Genomic DNA, 22,808 nt, shown 5'->3' with positions numbered 1-22,808 from the left:
AGGACGTATTGCTACAGAATGCATTGGATAAATTCAAAGAAAATTATTTAACATTCTTTTTTTAACATTACACAGTTCTAAAATGAGCCAAGTTCTGATTTATGGGCTCAAAATAAGTTAGAATGAGTTGAGTTGAATGTGAAATGAGTAGGTCATCATTGATTCACAACACTTTCTTGATTACTGTAGGCAGTAGAACATGAAATAAAGTGCCTGATGATACATATGAAAACTTTAAGTTATTTAGAATCAGCCCTACTGATGTTGACTAAATCAAAAGCAGAGTCATAGGGATGTGTACCCTTTTATATGTAATACCATTGGGTGTTAATTGGGTTTAGGAAAGAAGTGTAAGGAAGTCCCCATGGGTTTTTTGGGAGACAAGATAATAACAGGTGAAACATTTACCTTATGATAATAAAACAACTGGTAAATGGTTTTAATCTAGTCCTTATTGAAAGCCCATGAAAGCATTCCACAGATAAGGCAGTTAAGGCCCAGAAAGGTCAAGTTTCTTGACTGAGATTATACAGCATGTATATGCCAATACAAAATTTATAAAAACAATTTATTCCACAGACTCAGGCAGTAGAAAATTAAAGAAGGAAGATTTGAGCTAGAATCATTAAGAAAAATTTCACTCTCCCTGGTCCTGTCTGCTGAAGGAAATGGTACACCTGACACAAAAGTTATTAAGCCTCTTTGCAGCAGAGGTTTATTATTTTTACATTTGTTTAGCTAAACAGGAGCTATTATAGATTCTTGAGGAGGGGGTTTAACATGATGAAAGTGATACCGTGTTTGGGAAGCAAGTGTGGCAGTGTCGTGGATAATGAATTGGGGGTGGAAAGGGAAACAGCTTTGGAGTAGCAAGACTATTTACTATAATTCAGATGCAGAAAAAATTAAAGTCTGTTGCAGTATAGTAAATGGAATTAGAAGAAAAAGAGCTCTAGTATATTTCCAAGAAAGTGCTGGAAGATTTGGTGAATGATTAAATATGAAAGAGAAGGAATCAAGGGTCACTAGAAGTGTTTAGAGTCTTGGGGCCAGGAAAATGATGGTTCTCTCCAGGAACTGAGAAGTTGAGAAGAAAGGTTTACATTAATGATTTGGTTATTGGCTTGTTTATTTAAAAAGAAAAAAAAAAGAAAAGCAAAAAAACTATTTTGGGTAGATAATACAGTCACATCGTTAAAAATTCAGAAAGTATTTGGTGAAGTCTCTCCCACCCTGGACTCCATCCATATGCTTTCCGTTGCTAGAGGCCACCAGTGTTACCAGTTTCTTGCATATCTTCCTAGAGGTCATGCATGTGTGAATGAGTAGGCATGCAATCACATATATATTTTCCCTTTTACTGGCATAATTGGTAGCATACTATATACTGTTTTATACCTTCTCTCCCCCCGACTTAGGCTTTGAAATGATGATAAGATAATTGTAAATGTCTTAAAATGAACAACTGAACTAGAGACAGTAAGAGTTGGTATGAAAGATTCTAATTTGAGAATCATTGCTACTTTTAGCTGTAAGAGGGGACCTCTTTCAAGGGAGTAGATAGAAATCGAGAAAAGAATAAAGCATAAGACCGAGCCTTGTTGAATTGTCCACATTTATTCATTCATCCAGTAATACTTGGTTGAGTGCTGCTTACGGGTTTGTAACTAACTGGTTTAGATTTTTAAAGTGCATTTGAAAGTTTTTGAAAATTTTCAGCAGAGCAGTGACATGATCCAAACTAAAGCAAAAATGTGTGGAATTGAAGAGGTGCAATAACTGGTAGAGTAGCTGAGAGATTACCATATAATTCAAGCAAGAGGTAATGTTGAATCAAGTTAGGGTAATGTCAGTGGAGATAGAAAGAGGTGGATGGGTTTGAGATACATATTGAAGATAGAGTTGACAGGGTATGCTGCTGGGTTAGGTGTTTGGTAATTAGGAAGAAGATCTAGTTAAGAGGAAGAATACACAATTGGAAGAGTAGAAAATCAGAAAAATGTGTTGTCTTGAAACCAAGGGAGAATAGAATTTTGGTAACAAAAGGAGGGTCAATGAATGGCTGTTCATATCCTGCAAGTGAAAGATTGAGACTATTTCTAGGTTGTAGTTAGAAGAACATCTGTGCTAAAGGTAGAGGTGATAGGTCCCTGGGTGGCTCATTTGGTTAAGCATCCAGCTTCGGCTCAGGTCATGATATCAGTTAGTGGGTTTGAACCCCACATCAGACTCTGTGCTGACAGTTCTAAGAACCTGGAGCCTGCTTCAGACCCTGTATCTCCCTCTCTTTCTGCCCTTTCACTCACACTCTCTTTCTCTCTCTCTCAAAAATAAACATTAAAAAAATTTTTTTAAAGTTAGAGGTGAGGGGCGCCTGGGTGACTCAGTTCTAAGTGTCCAACTTTGGCTCAGGTCATGATCTCACGGTCCGTGAGTTTGAACCCCGCGTTGGACTCTGTGCTGACAGCTCAGCTCCTGGCGCCTGCTTCAGATTCTGTGTCCTCCTCTCTCTGCCGCACCCCTGCTTGAACTGTGTCTCTTTCAAAAATGAAAAAACATTAAAAAAAGGTTTTTTTAAATGTAGAGGTGAAAATTGTCACAATGTATCTCTTAGTTGGCAAAATAAACCAATAAAATTAAGGATTTGGGGTTTTACCTGAGAGGCACTGTGGGGAATAGACTAACGTAAGGAGTATAGTATATAATGTAAGGGATATTTCTATCATATTGAATGCTGAGTTAAGATAATAGCATGAATGTGTAATGAATAGAGCCCACTCTGGCAATAGATTAGGAGCACAAGTGGAGGACATGGATTATTATGTTGGAAAGATTGGGCAGTCATGAGTACAGGTATATTCTAGGTGGTGGTTTGGAACGAGACTAAGGAATCCTTGGAAATCAGATGGAGAGGGATTTTATATAGAGGTTCGGACAGGTAACCTACATAAATATAATGCTGCAGGGCAAAAGGTTGGGAAGCAAGTTGTTAAGAACTTTGTGTTCTTTTAGAATTGTTCACGTTTTGGGGCGCCTGGGTGGCACAGTCGGTTAAGCGTCCGACTTCAGCCAGGTCACAATCTCGCGGTCCATGAGTTCGAGCCCCGCGTCGGGCTCTGGGCTGATGGCTCAGAGCCTAGAGCCTGTTTCCGATTCTGTGTCTCCCTCTCTCTCTGCCCCTCCCCCATTCATGCTCTGTCTCTCTCTGTCCCAAAAAATAAATAAACGTTGAAAAAAAAATTTTTTTTAGAATTGTTCACGTTTTTTATGGGGCATAGTATCAAGGACATGAATACTTTTATGGTATTTATTTCATTATTATAATTTTGAGCAGATTTTCTCTGAATCTTATCTTTTAAATGGAGGTACTACCTACATCATGTAATAGTTGTGAATTAATGTATAAAAAATGCTTTAGCATAGTACCTCACACATAAGCTCAATGAAAGACCTATAGTCATAATAATCTCATCATAATCCTCTTTTCCAATGAGGAAAGAAGAATCAAAGGGGTTAAATACTTTGCTGAAAGTCACAGAAATAGCGGACAGTGAAACTGTGAGTGATGCCCAGGTCCTAATTCTAGTCTGGGGTTATTCCCATTATATCCAAATATATCACAGATTTTAGGAAGATTTTAGTACTGTTTTTTAGCAGCGTCATCATGTGTACCTTGGACTATATGTTATATATACGATAGTATAGTTTAAAAATCCATCTCAGAACAAGTTAGGGTCAACTACTGTTAGGAACTACTAGAGAGCTAGATGTTATGTTGCACTATATGTCTGGTTAATCTCACTCATTTTCAGACTTCTAAATTGATTTTAAATCTGCAAATTGAATTCTCCAAATCTGGTATTTCTATTCTCCTTTTTCTTAAAAAATAACGTTCCTTTTGAAAAACTTCAGCTCTGTGTATATTGAATTTTGTCATAGCTGTTGGGGCAAAGATAGGGTTAGTCTGACAAGCAATAGGATCTCAAATATTTCATGAGCAGAGTTTATTCATGTTAATGTACTGGGGAGGAAAACAAACCAATAATTGGTTTGTTAGACTGTTTTAAATGTGTCACAAATGCCTTTGTGAATATAATGTAAAAACTGATAACCCTTTCCCTAGAAAAGATGTTAAGCACCAAGTTTTAGATAGAATTCTAAAGTGTCATTTAGGCCTTGGATTATTAAGAAATTTTGACTTAAACAATATTCACCTCAAGAATGTGTTTTTAATATTTAAGATTGAAAATGAGCATTTCTCATAAAACAACATTGTGAAAATCTGATTCTGTAAATGCTAAATTGTCAAGCTTTTCTAGCTCATGTCTTATTTCCATCTTGGCTTAGACATAATCACCTTTCTTATTTTTTTAAAGGACCAAACCAAGTATAACTGACTTTTTCTGTTCTCCCTGCAGGCTCATTTTAAATCTGATTTCCATAGGGACATAGTGGTGACTAAATGTTTCGTTGGTAGAGGAAAACTCTAAGCTTCTCTTGGTTTAAACAGGCATTAATAATGTCCCAAAGATATGTGTGCTACATACAAATGAGCAAAACCTAGAACACAAAGAGCACAGCAGTTGAAAACAGACGTTATTACAAAAATTGAACATGACTTTTTGGATGTGGGAGACTTTTTGGATATGTGGAAAACTCTGCCATTTAACACTTTGTATTTTATTTTAACTAGTCTCGTGCCAGCCTTGTGCTCTCTCACCTAAGAGCTTTTACTATAATACTCAAAACAAGCAGTTCTAAGAAGTACTTCTTAGGGTTATTTTTTGACTGAGATAGTAGGGTTCTGGGAGGGGAAGAAGGAAGGATGGGATTTGCTACTCACTTTGAGTAGATTTCATACAGCCAGAAGGTTCCTGCTGTGATAGCAGTTTCCCATCCTCTGTCAGCCAACCAGAGATACGCTTAGGCGCTTAGGTGATGTTTTCAAATTTGACTTATCAAAAGAATAACCTGAGGCCCTTCTTAAAAATAAGGATTCTTGGGATTCACCCAGACCTGTTCCCGAGGGAGAAGCATGAGAGTCTGAATTTTTAAGCATCTCTCAATGTCAGTCCTCTTTACATTGAAAAAGGATTCTGAATATAAATCCCATTTAGTTTCTGGGTTTTGCCTGGCTTGGGGAAGAAACAAACAAACAAGAAAATGATGGTGAAGAAGGGACTCAATTAATTACCTTAAATCAGACTTCATTGCTTACCTAGACTTTCTTTCAGAAGATAGATTGAAACCAAATTGGAAAGGGCCTTAGATACCTGGATAAAGGATTTTGGATTTTATCCTGTTGTACTAGTGATCTCCAAAATGAATGTACATTATAAAGTGTGGAAATATAAGACGAAACCTGTTTATGTATTTTAATCAAAAAAAGAAACTAAGTTTTGCTAATATTTGATAAGTGGTCAGAAGTAAAAAATATATGTAGAGATACCTTTTAAGGGTAACACTTCCATGAAAAGTGTTCCATAACTACTGTGAATTATAGTAGCCGGTATGCACAGATGTTTTTATTTACGAATTTAAACTGACGTGTAACCCTAACAAAATGAACACATGTCGTAAAAAGGGTTGAAAACAGTGATAAAAGTGCAAATTAACATGGTAATGGTAAAGCCAACATTTATACTCCTAGTTTAATCTGTGAGCCGGGTGACAATGCAGAAACAGTGGTAAATAGATCTCACAAGAAGTCGCTCCTCCCCCAAAATTCAGAATTATTAAAAGGGTGACATTAAATAGGAGCTTGTATCTACTGTCATTTGTGGGTTTACTGTGCTCTAGGTACATACTGGGTCTTTAAATGTTAACTAATAATGGTATGGAACCATAACCATTCAAACATTTAAAAATAGTGCTTATTTTATCTTTATTTAAGGCTTTTTATTTCTGTTTTACTGTATATTTTGTAAAGTATTGGTTTGCTGATATTGTATTTCTGAATATAATGCTTAAGTAATTTGAGAGACAAAAAAGTATTGGAGATCGTTGTTCATGAAGCTGTTTTGAGGAGAGCTCTAAGAAGTTGACTTGGGTTGAGGAAAGTACATGGAGCCTGAATGTGTGTCCTAGTGCTTTAACCAGAGGAGTTCTGTCTTTATCTTTTTCTACATGAAGATTCTTAGTAAAATTTTGTTTCTAAAAAGAGTTCTGCTGGATTTTTTAAAATATTTCAAAACCTCTTTTGTATATGGTGGGAGCCACAGAAGGTTTTTAAATGAAAGGAGTCACATGATGAAATTTTAGAATACCTGGTGGCAAATTTGACTTCCAGGAAGCATAGCTAGGCAGAAGCGAGAACCTTTCCAGCTGTTCTTCTTACCTGATCACACAACAAAAAACCTAAGGCCTGGGTTAGTTGAAGGATATTTTCACTTACAGATTAGAGCTATCAAAGTATTGAAGTGTTTTCATTCTGAAGACTTTGTAAATCTGCAGCTTACTTTGAGTTTTACATTTTTTTCATATCACATCATAATCAGAAGTATTAGGTGAATAATTCTTAATTATAAAGTATTTTTGTACATTATTGTACTTGACAATTGGGATATAAACTCATGTATTTTTTCAATTGTGTATTTTCTAAAAATCAAAGTTTTAGCCATATTAAACTTCGATTATTATATATCTTTTAAAAATTGGCATTTCATTTGAGTGTTGCATTATGATTTTTGTGTTTAAATTTGTCCATGTTTTAATTTAAACCCAAACTTTAGTTTTAATAAAGGGGTTGACAGCTTTTTCCAAAAAGTGTAATTAACTTTTTGGTAGGTATACAATTAAGAACATTTGTAGAAAAACACCTAACCCTGGGGTTCTTAGTTTTTCTACAACCTAAGCTGCTGAAATAGGTGCTAGACTTATTAACAATAAGAAACACCTTACTGGTAGGACTTAGAGTATCTTCATTTCATCATTGTTTTGAATTCCTTCATATCCTGAAGACTTTTCCAGATTCAGGAGAGGGGGGCAAAAATAGAAAGGGTTAAACTAAATTGTTCTCAGCTATTAGTCAGTCTGCTTGCAACCAGTTGACAACCAGGTTAAAGGAAAAGATAAAGTTGTAGGTGGTTAGTGGGTGAAATAGCTGACTTTCTAGAAACCAAAGATGTAGATGATTAGAATGTCTACATTACAGTTTGGCCAAAAGTGGCTAGACTTTCTGTTAAACATGATCTTAGTACATGAACCAGATTGCTAACCCGTTTTCATATTTTTTGTTTTAGAAAATTGCTCAATATCATTTTAGTACCAAAGCTATTCCATTGCCAGTATATTACTAAAGTTTCAAAGGATAACAAAATACAGTTACATGATGTCAATTGAGTATGCATTATTTGCACTTATCAGAGGGCATTTGTCATCGCTGTACTGTTTCCTGTCCTCTTGATTTCTGTTTATACTTAGTAGTTATTTCTTTTCTAGCTTTTCTAGTATGGTGATGTAGAAATCTTTGTTTTTAAACAGGATACGTTAATTGTTTGGTCAGAGGCTGAGAACTATGATCTGGCTCTAAGTTTTCAGGAAAAAGCTGGCTGCGACGAGATTTGGGAAAAAATTTGTCAGGTAAGGTTTTTTTGTTGTTGTTGTTGTTGTTTTAATAATGTTTAACTTAAGTGTGCATTTTTTATTTTTTTTTCTTGTTACCTGAAGATATATATTAGAATGTGGAGAGAGGCGCCTGGGTGGCTCAGTTGGTAAGCCTCCAACTCTTGATTTAGGCTTGGGTCATGATCTCATGGTTTGTGAGATTGAGCCCCATGTTGGGCTCTGTGCTGACAGAGCAAAGCCTACTTGGGATTCTGTCTCTGCCTCTCTCTCTGCCTTCCCCCCTTCCGCACTATCCCTCTCTCTCTGTTTCTCAAAATAAATAAATAAACTTTTTAAAAAATGTGGAGAGAGAATGTTTTACCACTCTAGATTTTTATAGTATATATTCATAATAAAAGGTCAGGATATTTTAAAAAACAAAAAAAAGATTAATTATGTTCTAAATCCTTGAGGTTTTTCCTTAATATTTGGTCACCTGTTTGCCTAATGTTTATGAATACTGTGTGCCAGACACTAATCATCAGAAGTACTCATGACTTCTGGGGTGCCTAGATAGTTCAGTTGGTTAAGCATTCAACTCTTGATCTCTGGGTTGTGAGTTAAGCCCTGAGTTGGGCTTCCTGCTGGGTATGAAATTTACTTTAAAAATTTTAAAAAAAAGGGGCGCCTAGGTGGCTCAGGTCATGATCTCCCAGTCTGTGGGTTGGAGCCCCGCATTGGACTCTGTGCTGATGATACTTCAGAGCCTGGAGCATGCTTCAGATTCTGTTTCTCCTTTCTGCCCTCCCTCCCCCCCACCCCCCACCCCTACACTCTCTCTCTCTCAAAAATAAATAAAGATTAAAAGTATTTTTTAAAAATTAAGGCAACAAAAGTGTTCATGACTTCAGTTCTTAAAGAGCTTACAGTATAGCAGAATATAAGAGGTGATAACTCTCAGGTAACTGGAACTTATTTTAATTAAGTTTTTATTTTAGAAGTTTCATATTTGCAGAAAATATGAGTAGAAAATACAGAGTTTCTATGTACTCCCCTCCCTAACACCTTCTCGCACACTTTCTCCTATTAGTAGTCTCTTATACTAGGATACAGTAGTCACAATTAATGAGCAAATATTCATACATTATTATTCATTATTGTTAGTCATACATTTATTAGCTAAAGGCCATACTGTATTCAGATTTCTGTTTTCTCTTGCAGGATCCCATTCAAGATACCACATTACATTTAGTAATTATGTCTCCTTAGGCAAACTAGTCTCTAATATCTGGTAACTGGAATTTTAAGTTAATCATAACATTAATTTTAACTACTATTCTGTAAATGGAATCACTGTGTTTTAGTGGTTGCCTAGCATAATACTCTCTTACAGTGTTTTTTATCTATTGTCATTTTCACTTCTATCAGCTTTTCATTCTAGTGATTCTGATCCCTGAAGGTTCTTAAGTTAGTTTATGCATCTGACCACAGTCATTTTTTTCCTTAGTCCTCCTAGGAACAGTGCCACACAGTGCAATAAAGTAGCCCAAGAAAGTATAATGTGAATCTTCCCATTCCATATAAAGCTTATTTGATGATGGCTCTGGGTCACAAAGGTAAACTGGAAGTAGATGGTTTGTTTCTTTCCACCTCATATTTTACTATGTGTGTATCATGTATTACGGGAGCATTATTGGTATATGGTTTTAAATAGAATTTCCATTGATGAATAGAGGAAAACACTGCTAAATATGATTTTTGCTTTAATTTGTAAAATATACATAAGAATATAATCCAGATTGGTTTGCTATATTTTGCTGTCATGTTTTCCCATTTTTAAACCTATAGATGGTGATGATGAGAAGGTCCTAATATTTACCTTTTTTTTCTTGTGTGCGCTCCATAGATTGAGATTGAATTTTATGTTTGCAAAGTTTTCTTTGAAGTGAAATGTAAGACCTAAAAATGACCTCTATTGCAGACTTAGACATATGCAGTCCACTAATATTTGCTGCTCTGTTCTAGATTCAATAAATTTGAATCCTGCAAGCACTTATCCACAAAATGGAGGAAAAAACTGATCCATAAAAATAATGAAAGCATAACAAAGGATATAAAACTTTCAAAATAAAAGGACAAGATTACTTTTCTATAACATTTATAACACCGTTCAGAATATTAATAGTATATAAAAACTAACCTTTTTACTATAAATTCCTGAAAAGTGGTATTTTGTATTCTCCCTCCTCCAGTATACCAGCATGGCACCTGGCACATGTTATGTGTGTACTCCATACATATTTAAAGAATAAGTGAATAAAATAGAAGGTAAACATCTTCTTTAGAACTAGAATGTTGAATTACATTTCTTCTAGAACATAAATTTGTGTGGTAGATAATATTTTCCAGTGATCATCACATTAGGTTATGCATACTCCATTTCTCCCCTCCCCTCACCTCAGAATGTACTGTGTAATATATGTTTCTGGATATATGTGTATTCTTAAAGACTTTGTACATTTGTCCTAGAAATTTTTGCTGAAATTTATTTTTTTACTGTTTTCACTCATGCAGTTCAGGAGGTCTCTTGACCAGGCAGGTTCACTAATTCACTAGAAAGACTCACAACTCCACAAAGCTGTTACATTCATCATTACAGTTTATTACAACAAAGTGATACAGATTAAAATTACCAGTAGGAAAAGGCACATAGGGCGGGGTCTAGGCATGAACTTCCAGTTTTCTTTTTTAGGATACTTAGGCAGACAGCACTTTCTTCTCCCTGCACTGATGTGTGGCAACCTGCACATAGTATCGCTGACCAGAACAGCTTGCCTAAACCTTTGTGTCCAGCATTTTTATTGGGTGTTATTCCTATAAGCAGGCTGACTGCCCTGTGGCAGACTTTAGTTTCCAGCACCTCCAGAGGTTGAGCTGATACTACGTGGCCCAAGACTTCCACTGTAAACCACCTAGTTACCCACACAGAGCATATCTGGCATAGCCCAAGGCTCCCAGGTACACATCAAACAGGATATTCAGAGTGCTTAGAGATTACCTCTTAGGAGCTAGGCAAGGGCCAGATCCATTTAGGCAAGACTAATCCTTGATTGCAAAGGACACCCCTTGGTCCATTGCCAAGACTCTCACAACAAAATGTTCATATTTCTCTAAATGTCTGTATTTAGTATAGCATTTATATGACAGAGCAACTATCAGTATGAATATGCCTAGTTTTGGAGGAGTAGTCCTGGAGTAGAGCTGGATTTAAGAAACAACTAATTTGTCTGATAAAGCCATGATTTACCTTTTATATTTTTATACCGATTTGATTACTCATTTTCCTCCTTGATCTGTAATTTGTACCTTATGATATACTTGTACAGGAGTGTTTCACATAGAAATTAACTGGTGGTTTACAAAATCCATTTCTTCCTCCTGCCAGTCATTTTCTATCAGCATTCATGTTGAGCAGCCTTTAACTCAGTCTCCCAATACATTTGATCATTAATACTAATTTTACCATGAGGCTTATGTACATAGGGTAGTTGGATCAACAATGCTAGTATTACACCATATTGTGGTATGGTAGTAGATGTATCTGAAAAGTACAAGTCTGGCACGTTACTAGAATCATTAATTTGGTCACTAACTATTGTTTCAGTGTATCATTATATTATATGACAAAATGTCTCCCAGAGTGGTGTAACTCATCAGGTTTAATTACAGGCCTCCATTCAACTTTGTCAAGTCCCAAGAATAGGTGATCTTGGCAAACATGGTTTTCACCCTTCCAGGCATCTGATAAAATTGAGCTAAGAGAATATCATCTCTTGCTCTGATCCTTTCTTGAGGCAGTAGTATTAATATTGGATGCTTCTTATTGCTTTACCCATTATTCATTCCTTTGCCCTTAGTTACTATTTCTTCTACCCATTTGCCAGTGATTTTTACTCATGCTTTTCTGCCTTTGGAAACTTCTGCCAAACGCCTTTGGAAGGGGCATTAGATTTGGCCACTCTCCTGGTCCAAGAAGTTTAATTTTTTGCTAAGCAACTGAGTTGTACTGTACTTTTTAAATCTATGCATGTTGCTGAATATACAGCTAGTTTATTGCTCCTCATTACTGCATGGTATTCCACAGAACTATATATTTTACTCTTCAGTTCTGAGATGTCATTGCTGACCTTTGAAAAAACAATTTCTTTTTTTTTTTTTTTAATTTTTTTTTTTAAGTTTATTTATTTTTGAGACAGAGACAGAGCATGAATGGGGGAGGAGCAGAGAGAGAGGGAGACACAGAATCGGAAGCAGGCTCCAGGCTCTGAGCCATCAGCCCAGAGCCTGACGCGGGGCTCGAACTCACGGACCGTGAGATCGTGACCTGAGCTGAAGTCGGACACTCAACCGACTGAGCCACCCAGGCGCCCCGAAGAAACAATTTCAACAAAAACATTACACAGTTATTTTTTTAACACCTTATAATGAGAAAGTAGAACTCCTCTCTGAAAAGTTTGACGGCTCAGAGAGCAATAAATTATAAGAAGAGCAAAGATAATTTCTGTGTGTGTGTGTGTGTGTGTGTGTGTGTGTGTGTGTGTATCTTTCAGAAAACATAAAATCAAAAGTGCATAGAAGTTTTAACCTCAGAAAATGGTAGGATAGGGACATTTTCTTTGAAAGAGATGATGGAAATGAGTGAAGATAAGTTTTAAGATGGAGAAGAAGGATGTTGGGAGTATGTTGCGTACTGGTGATCTCTTTTTCAAAGGAGAAAAGTCTCTCTTCTGAGACTTAAAGGGGAAAGTAATAGTGTTTGACACTTAAAAAGGGGAAAAAATTAAAGCAGCAAATGTAAGGATGTAGGATAGGAGTGTGGAAAAAATATTTTTGTTGAGAACCCTACTGATAGTGTAAATTTTTTATGCACCCACTCAGCATAGTAGTTGACTGACTTTAAGAATGTTAAGGTTAGATTGTGGGTTTTGTTTTTCTTTTAAAGCTTTTCTTTCCTTTTTTTTTTTTCGTTTTTTGTTTTAATATTTACTCAGAATGAGGAGCAAGAGCAAAGGAGGAGCAGAGAGAGAGGGAAAGAGAGAATTTCAAGCAGGCTCCATGCTCAGCACAGAGCCCGATGTAGGGCTTGATCTCACGAACTGTGAGCTCATGGCCTGAGCCAAAATCAAAAGTCAGACACCCAACCAGCTGAGCCACCCAGGCAACTCCAGATTGTGTTATAGTAACAAAATCCTAAAATAGTGGCTTATCACAACAGTAGTTTGTTTTTCCTTACTGCTATTTGATGAATGAGGGTTAGAGTTGGACAAGAGGGGGCTGTGCTTATCAGAGCCACTCAGAGACCCAGGCTGATAGAGAATTGATTTTGATACTTTCAAGCTAATTGCAATGTGAGAATGACAGGTGGCAAATCAGAACAATGGCTTTTAGAAGGTCTTCCCAGAAGTTACACATGACACTTAGCTCACATTTCATTGGCCAAAATAAATCACACAGCTACATACAACTTCATGGAAGCAAAGAACTCGTGCCACAAAAAGGAGAAAACCAGAAATGCTTAGTGAGCAACACTCTTGATATCCAGACAAATACTTTGATGTATGTGGGATTGACAGATCTGTCTGATATAATCTGTCAGTGAGAGTTAAATTTAGGAGAGATTCCAGGAAGCTTGTAAGGATAATACTAGATAATGTAGAAACATACTATAACCTAGTGAATGCTTCTGTAGCTTTGCTTTTGTTCTTAAACATATGCAAACTATTCATTTGCAGTGTAAGTTGAATCCTCCTATTTCCTCTTTTTGTTTTTGTTTTTGTTTTGTTGTTATTCCTACGATTTTATTTTTAAGTAATCTCTACACCCAACTTGGGGCCCAAACTCCCAACCCTGAGATCAAGAGTTGCACACTCCACTGACTGAGCCAGCCAGCCACCCTTCCTCTGATTTCTTCTTATTCTTTCCTTGTAACATCTGATTCTTCTTCCCTCCCTACCTCATGCTCTACTTCTGTTTCTATGGTTACCCTTAGTTACCCTAATACCAAATTTCTGTTTTCTGTCCTATTTTTCCTGAGTAGTAGGCCCACAGATTTAGTTGCCAGCTGGGTATTCAAACACCTCAAACTTAACAAAACTGACCTTCTAGTAACCATTCCTCTCCATGCTCCCAGTTTTTGTTAAAGGAGCCATAATCTTCTTAATGACAGATTTAAAACTATAGAGTTATTTGTGGTTCTTCCTCTCTCTTACACCTGTCCCTCATCTGTCTCAACATCACTATCTAAATTCAGTTCTTCATGTAGACTTCAGAATAACACCCTAATTTGTCTTTATTCTCAAATTTTTTCCATACAACTGATGCCTTACTTTCTAAAGGACAGTACTGCACATTCACTTCCCTTGACTTTCCATAATCTGGCTTTAGTCTGCATTTCCAGTTTTGCTGTTGGCCATATGCATACCACACATTTCTCTCTCTCCGACTCTATTCCCTTTGTACTTTGTATACCTTTATCCCCATCTGAATCTTACCCATCTTTGAAGGTCCAAATGCCACTACTTTTATGATTTCTTCTTATATTCTCTCTTCACCACCCCCTTTACTCCCAGGAGTGGGAAGGAATTTCCCTTCCTCTGAATTTCCATGGCATTTTATCTGAACTGCTCTTATGACCTTGTTACTTAAACTTTCTCCTACATTTACGTGTCAGTCTCCCTAAGCCCAGCTCCTCTGTTGAGAACTCAGAAATAAAAGAAGTACGCTCATGCTCTAGGAGAAAAAGTCTCTTATATGCATCAGTATATCTACTTTCTCTAATAAGTCCTTGGATCTTTTTTCATATGTTGCTTTAGTAGATTTGGAAATTTGTGGAGCTTTTTCATCTCAGGATATTTGGATGTTTTGAGGTGAAAAAAGGATAATTGCACTCTTGTGTTAAGAATTAGGGAAAAATTTATGAAGTGTAAAGTTTTTATGTTATATAGAGTCATTATAGAAATCATTATAGGGGCACCTAGGTGTCTCAGTAGGTTGAGCATCTAACTTCAGCTCAGGTCATGATCTTGCAGTTCAGGAGTTTGAGCCCTGCATCAGGCTCTGTGCTGACAGCTCAGAGCCTGGAGCCTGCTTTGGATTCTGTGTCTCCCTCACTCTTTGCCACTCCCCTGCTTGCATTCTGTCTCTGTCTCTCTCAAAAATAAAACATTAAAAAAAAAATTTTTTTTTAAAGGTGTCATTATAGGAAACTTGTCCCAAGTTTGCCATGCTTTTCTTGAGCTATCAACCTGAATCATAAAACAGTTGTTTATTCATTGTGTTTTCTAGATACTAGAACTTGGAGGCTTTTATCACAGATGTTAAATAAATGCCAATTAAAAAAAAAAAATCTTTGTTTTTAATTTTTAAAATTTTTTTATTTTTTTTTATGTTTATTTAATTTTGAGAGAGACAGAGTGCAAGCAGGGAAGGAGCAGAGAGAGAGAGGGAGACACAGAATCCAAAGTAGGCTCCAGGCTCTGAGCTGTCAGCACAGAGCCGGTTGCGGGGCTCAAACACACAAGCTGTGAGATCATGACCTGAGCTGAAGTAGGATGCTTAACCGACTGAGCCACTCAAGTGCCCCAGTATTCTTTGTTTTTTAAAACAATTGCAGGCTCTTAGCAAAAGCAAGTATTTTTTCAAAAGTGAATTTCAAAAGTAATATGAGGAAATCTTCTCACTCTTGAATATCCAAGAAGTTGGGTTTTAGTTTGGTTTAAACTTAATAGTGTTTTGTCAGGCCAATGGGATGATGCATTAAGAGCCGTCCCTAATTTGGGGGCCCCACAGAAGAGTTAACCTTCAGCAGAATTCAAAATTAGTAGATGTAGGGAAGTTATTAAACTGCACATGGTTATTACATAACCTCAAATAAATCAGTGTAATATTAGCTGAAATAAATATATTGTCAGGGGTCAGAGTTAATTAACCTCAAGTTATAAGTTGGGAAATTTAGAGGTGAAATTGAGACTCTTCCAATAATTGACTCTAAACCGGGTGTGTTTTCCCCCTCTAGACTTCACTTTCTTTCTTTCTTTCTTTCTTTCTTTCTTTCTTTCTTTCTTTCTTTCTTTCTTTCTTTCTTTCTTTCTTTTTTTTTTTTTATAATGTTTATTTTTGAAAGAGAGAGAGAGAGAGTGGGCAAGCAGGGAAGGGGCAGAGAGGGAGACCAGAATCCGAAGCAGGCTCCAGGCTCAGCTGTCTGCTAGAACTCGATGCGGACTCAGACTTATGGACCATGAGATCATGACCTGGGCCGAAGTTGGACACTTAACCGATTGAGCCACCCATGTACCCGTGAACTTAATTTTTAATTAACAGTGATTATGTGGCTAATAATGTTTCTTTGCAAGGTATTTTTTACTTAAATCCAGTGGTCAGTGATTTGATTTCCAAAATTTTGAATTCTTTTGTATTTTAAGGTAACCAGCTGTACTTGGATGTTTTTAGGTTCAAGGTAAGGATCCATCAGTGGAAGTCACACAGGACCTCATTGATGAATCAGAAGAAGAACGATTTGAAGAAATGCCTGAAACCAGTCATCTGATTGACCTGCCCACATGTGAACTCAATAAACTTGAAGAGATTGCTGACTTAGTTACCTCAGTTCTCTCCTCACCTATCCGTAGGGAAAAGCTGGCTCTGGCCTTGGAAAACGAAGGCTATATTAAAAAACTACTGCAGCTGTTCCAAGCTTGTGAGAACCTAGAAAACACTGAAGGCTTACATCATTTGTATGAAATTATTAGAGGAATCTTATTCCTAAATAAGGCAACATTGTTTGAAGTAATGTTTTCTGATGAGTGTATCATGGATGTCGTGGGATGCCTTGAATATGACCCTGCTTTGGCTCAGCCAAAAAGGCATAGAGAATTCTTGACCAAAACTGCAAAGTTTAAGGAAGTTATACCAATAACAGACTCTGAATTAAGGCAAAAAATACATCAGACTTACAGGGTACAGTACATTCAGGACATCATTTTGCCTACACCGTCCGTTTTTGAAGAGAATTTTCTTTCTACTCTTACATCTTTTATTTTCTTCAACAAAGTTGAGATAGTCAGCATGTTGCAGGTAAGTAAACGAAAGTGTTCTTATATTATTTTAGGTATTCTCCTTAATAGTTAAAGCTGGTGTTCATTCCTTTTTGAAAGTTTTCTTTTGTTTACTTTAAATGTACTATTGAGCATAGAAAATAGAGCTTTATCTCATTTTTTTTTTTTTAAGTATTTTTTATTTTGAGAGGGAGTGCGTTTACTAGTGGAGGGAGGGGCAGAGAGAGAGAATATCCCAAGCAGGCTCTGCACTGTCATCACAAACCATGGGGCTCAGTCTGTCGTGGGGCTCAGTCTCACAAACCATGTGATCACAACCTGAGCCAAAATCAAGAGTTGGATGCTTAATTAACCAACTGAGCCACCTAGGTGCCCCAAAGGAAAGAATCCTTTCATAATGTGACCTTTTAAATTTTTAAGTGTCCTATCATGTAAATTTTTTTAACTTCATTTTTGCACACATTTAGAAAATTGTAAAATATATATGACAAAATATTCATCATTTTAACCTTTTTTTATGTATACAATTCATAGCATTAAGTACCTTCTCAGTGTTATGCAACCATCACCATTGTCCATTTCCAGAACTTTTTTATCATCCCAAACCAAAGCAGCTGTTTCTAAGATTATTTTTAGTCCATTTTGTGAGATCTAGTTATTATTGGGGGGATAGTACATATGAATGTGTGTGCTTAAAGTTTTCCAAATAATTCAAATGTGTAGTCAGCACATCTAAATTAACATTTGTTAATTTTCAGGAAATGATAACTAGATTATTTGCTGTGTGAGGTTGGTTTTAATCTGTCTCCTTGAGTTGTAAAATAGTTTATACCATGTTTAGTATGTTAATCCTTTATACACTAACAGTGTAATAAGGAGGAATTTGAAGATTTTCCTTTACTTGTGGTAGTATACTATACCCACAGTTTCCTGCATAACTGTCTTTGTTATGTCCATATCACTGAATAAGTTTCTTGAGCAGCTTCTATATACATAGTGTAGTAGTGGTTCTCAAGTGTGTTCTAGGGGCTCCTAAAGCCCTTTCAGAGTTCTGTGGGGTTTTTCCTTTTCCAACTTCTTGTCACTGTGAGGCTGTATTTTCTTCTTGTACTTCAAAATATTGTATTGCAACAGATTGAATGTCAAAGAAGATGTGAGAATGTAGTTTTCCTCTGTTAAGCCAAACATTACAGAGATTTGCAAAAATGTAAAACAGAGCCACTCTTTTTTCTAAATTTATAAAATTTTTCATAAATATATTTACATAAACTTATATCTTATTTTTAAAACAAATTAGTAAATGTTTCTAAATGTCTCCGTTTTTGTTGTCAGTATTGCCAAACATAATCCACATAATAAAACTCTCTGGGGTACTCCATAAGGTTTAAGAGTTTAAGAGATCCAGAGACAAACAGTTGAGAGTTTCTGACTTAGTACTTAGCTCTTAGTTGTGAGATTCCATTTTATGATGTTAACAGTCATCATTCATCTTTCTGTTGTTACTTTACTTTTTGTATAGGGTTTACTTCTTTAGATCATGCTTTCACCTAGCAGTTTTCCTTATTCCACAATAATAAGTATAAGGGAAAATAGACTTAAGCATCGGGTTCCATTTGTTATACATGAGACCTGCTTTTTAAAACCGTTTGTACTATACAATTCAGGGTGCCATTTCACTTGCTGACAGAAAAACAGTTACAGTCTCAGGAGTTTGGAAATAGACCTACAGTCAATAGAGCTGATGTAAAGAAAAGAACTCAGTAACAGAAGCTTAAGTGCAGAAGCTTTCAAATGACTGCTTTGACATCAGAAAGGGTTCCAAATCCATAATAATAAATCATAAATGCTTTATATGCTTAAAAATTATGCAAACTAATCTGTAAGTATTTGAACTCTTTATGTCAGTTTATATATTTTCTCATAGATCTATTTGTAAAGGCTATAATTATATAAATCCAGCATAGCTTTAAGAAAAGAAAGTCTTACTCATTTCTGGTCCGTGAGATACATTTATGAAGTAGATACTGTGAACTACCTGTTGCATATCTAAGGTTTAGCACTTAGTTATCTCTTCATTTCAGCAGTGATGCTGAATTCTGTTTTCTGTTCTCAACAGTATGTGAAAAGAAAAGAATTATGATTATGGTGAGTGACCTCTAAAGGCTCATTTCCTAAAGCGCACCTCTGAGGTTTCCATGTAGAAATTTTTTGGCTAAGTATTAGATGTTTCCAGATACCCTTCTAGCTAACTAGGATATGTATCTATAGCTTCTTAAATGAGTATTGGCCTACTGTTGTATGAGTTACATAAGCAAGTGCAAATGTAAAGATTGTATCTATCTGGACCAAAATGAGTTAGTGCAAAGGTACATAACATAACTCCTAGCCTAAATTAGGGTAATTAACTGAGAAATTACATGAAAGCACTTAGTGTGGTCACTGGCTCCTGGTATGTACTTTAATACATGTTGAGATTCTCTAAAGCTTGATTAGGGCATAAGAGTTTAGTTAACCTGAATTTTCTAGCTAATTGCATATCAAAATCCCGTGTGCCCAGAATTGAAATTTATACTTAAAAATGTTTTTTATGAATTAAATCCCTAAAACCAATAAAGTGAGGTTATTTTCACACAGCTACAGATTAAAGTCCTTTTCAAAACAAAAGTTTTAACTTCCTTCACTAGAAATGATTGAGGATAGGTATGTCAAATGTTGACATTTTAATACATTACATGTTATCTCCACTATTCCATAAATAAGAGTTGAGCTGAACACAAACCCAGTAAAATCAGTGGTTTTATTTCTTGTTTAACATATTTTGTGGATTTCAGCTTACTAAAAAAGAAATTTCTAAACTTTCATCCCACTTACTAAGGAGATATGGTAAAATCTCTTCATGTCTTTAAGGAAAAATTTACAATAATTTGGTTCTTCATTTTGTTTCAGAGGTGTTTGGATTCATGTAAGAATTTAACATATTACATTTTATCTTACTAGATTTGGCGTAGTCTGGTTTGTGTGTGTGTTTTACTTTGGTTTGTTTCATTACTTTGAACTAGTTAGAAATCTGTCCTGTAGTCTATTTTACATGGTGAGAGTAACAAAAACCAGATCGTGCAGGTGACCTGGATTCTAATAATTTTTTTTTTAATGTTTATTTATTTTTGAGAAACAGCACTAGTGGGCAAGGGGCAGAGAGCGGGGGACACAGAATCCGAAGCAGGCTCCAGGCTGTGAGCTGTCAGCACAGAGCCCGACACTGGGCTCAAACTCACAGGCTGTGAGATCATGACCTGAGCCTAAGTTGGCCACTTAACTGACTGAGCCATCTGGGTGCCCCCGTGACCTGGATTCTAAATCCATCTCTGTCACTAGCCCTTTAGATAATGTCCACTCTTTGGGCATCAGTCTTTTGAAATTTAAAATTGGACTAGGCAATCTCTGTAATGTCTTAAAGTCTGATCTAATTCCAACTTTCTGTCTTTACATGAGTCTAGTAATGGTGGATGGGTTCTGGGTTTGGGTTTTTTGTTTTTTAAAGTAAACTCTACACCCAATGTGGGCTCAAACTCACGACCCCAGGATTAAGAGTTGCATACTCTACCAGCTGAGCCAGCCAGGTGCCCCCGGGATTTGGGAGTTTTGAGCGCATGCCTGTTTAATTCAAAGAAAAGTTTGATTCACTTTTTTAAAAAAGGCCCCCTTTTTCCCCATAAGGTTTTGTTGTGTAATTCAAAAAAACAGCCACACACAATTTGACTGAAAATAGTTACAAAGGCTTTTCGGGGTGCCTGGGTAGATCATTCGGTTAAACTTCAGACTCTTGGTTTCTGCTCAGATCATGATCTCATGGTTCGTGGGTTTGAACCCTGCTTTGGGCTCCACACAGTGCAGAGCCTGCTTGGGATTCTCTCTCTCCCTCTCTTTCTGCCCCTATCCTGCTTGCTCTCTCTCTCTAAAAATAAACTTAAAAAAAATTTTTTTTTAAACAAAGGCCTTTATGAAAAAGAACTGAAGTGATTTAAAGAGACTAGTTTAATTGGAGAACCAGGTATTTAGGGGGAGACATTACAGTTATATTTATGAAGCACTTTAAGCAGTCAATTAATTGCTTTTTTACTAGTGCACTGAACAGAGTGCTTTTGTAGAGTATTACAAGAATAAGATTAGAAATCAGAAAAAATATATATACCAGGAATTAGAAAACATTCTCCTAGCAGACGGTAATACTTGAAATTCCCTCCATAATACATTATGCAGTTCTAGCTTTCAGCACACAAATAATGAATCATGTAAGAAATTGCATTTATCAAAGAAATGGAACTATTTTCCTATGAAAATATTCTTTAAAAAGTTAAAGATCCTTAGAGAAGAAAAGAGGACTTAATCTGAGAAAGATACAAGAAGAAAAAAATTACAAAAGGTTTAAGTGGAGGTAAATGTGTATTCACCAAAACCTAAAATATTGAGATAAAAAGTATTTAGAAAAAGTGATTTGAGGGATAAGTATAAGATTGCATATGCAGTTGAATTCTCTCAGAAATAGATGAGTCAGGCCATAGTATATAAGGTCTAGAAGTCAGCAAAATAGAGAACAAAACAAACACCATTCTGAGTCAGACTAATGAATGGGTTTGTCTCTCAGTATTCTTTAAGTAACACTGATGGATGGTTAGTGGGAGAGTATGTTACATCTTCTGTGATTGTATCTAGTAGTCTTCATTTTTTTATATATGCTTTATCTTATTTTTTTTAAACTTATTTAAGAGATTGAAACTGCTTCACAGATAATCCAGGCAAAAAGGCAGGTATTTAAGGTACATCCTTAACATGTTATAATTTGATTTTTTTGTCAACCACTAAGTCAAAAATTCTAAGAACATGCTACTTTAATTAAAGTTAATACAAATTGTATTTCATAAAAGTGAATTTTAAAAATAAGTGAAATTTAAAAACACAATATTTTTTAGCAGTTCTTGATAGATCTCCAGAAAGTGGATTTCAATATTCATGTCATTTTTTTCTTTAGTAATTTAATAGTCCACTCTTATTGTGGAAAACTAGAAAATAAAGATAAGCAAAAAAATTGCTCATAATCCATCACCAAAAGATAATCACAATTAATATTCTAATGTTTCTCCCTTTTAGACTTTAGACACAAATTTATATTAAAAATAAGATTATACAGTATGTACTATACTGTATTTTTGTTTGTCCTTGTAAACAGTGCTTAGAGAAATTAACATATATCTGCCTTTTAATACCTCAGAGTCATCATTATTGTAGTGCTTTATCATTTCACTGTGTCCTTGGGGACCTCAAGAAAATACAAGCCTGTACCCCAAATAACCCTAAATTATATTTCATGAGTTCTTGTGTTTTAAAAGGTTTTGCAGTCCAGTCTTACTGCTGCCAGAATTCTGTCTCCTTTACTGTTGTCCCTGTGTCGTATTTGTAATTCATTTTTCTAATCTGCAGTGGACCGACAATGAACTCTTCAAACTTGTTTGAATTACATTTAAATTAAGAATAAATAAATAGACCCTGAGAAGGAGCTACAGTGTCTCTCATTTAAAATGCATGAGTTTTGGGGCACCTGGGTGGCTCAGTCGGTTAAGTATCCAACTTTGCCTCACATCATGATCTAATGGTTCATGAGTTTGAGCTCCACATAGGGTTCTATCCCCCTCTTTCTCTATCCCTCCCCCGTTCGTGCTCAGTCTCTCAAAGATAAATAAATATTTTAAAAAACTAAACTAAAATAAGTGAGTTTTCATGCATTACCTAGAACAACTGGTTATTTTTGGTCTCCAAAGGATTCTTCATAGCTGAGGTTTCTGGTTAAATGAGTTATTAGTGTATGTATAATAATAAATGGTATAATCAGGGTTGAAAACTATAACATGAATATGCCCTGGAATTTTAAGGTTTATGATGAAACTATTAGGTTTTCAGCTACTTTTATTATAATTTGTGTAAATCATGTAAGTGAGTATAACTTTATGCTTTTGTTAGACTATTTCATAGTAATTATTTCTTCTCGTGTAGGAAGATGAGAAGTTTCTGTCGGAAGTTTTTGCACAATTAACGGATGAGGCTACAGATGATGATAAACGGCGTGAATTGGTAAGTTATTTATTCTTGAAATTC

The 22,808-nt window shown here is 35.8% G+C and overlaps 1 protein-coding gene across 6 annotated transcripts in view; it reads left to right on the top strand.

Moving 5' to 3' along the window:
• PPP4R3B (protein phosphatase 4 regulatory subunit 3B) overlaps positions 1–22,808 on the top strand; it is a 65,754-nt gene that overhangs the window by 4,521 nt on the left and 38,425 nt on the right. For all 6 annotated transcript variants that reach the window (XM_045446099.1, XM_045446102.1, XM_045446104.1 and 3 more), the window contains exons 3-5: positions 7,483–7,581; positions 16,054–16,677; positions 22,707–22,784. In XM_045446099.1, the coding sequence (XP_045302055.1) occupies positions 7,483–7,581; positions 16,054–16,677; positions 22,707–22,784 (801 nt within the window). The remainder of the gene's footprint in view (positions 1–7,482; positions 7,582–16,053; positions 16,678–22,706; positions 22,785–22,808) is intronic.

This window comes from Leopardus geoffroyi, chromosome A3 (assembly GCF_018350155.1).
Source record: "Leopardus geoffroyi isolate Oge1 chromosome A3, O.geoffroyi_Oge1_pat1.0, whole genome shotgun sequence".
Taxonomy (NCBI): domain Eukaryota; kingdom Metazoa; phylum Chordata; class Mammalia; order Carnivora; family Felidae; genus Leopardus; species Leopardus geoffroyi.
Note: the sequence above shows the minus strand (reverse complement) of the source record. Positions and strands in the feature narration are given on the sequence as shown.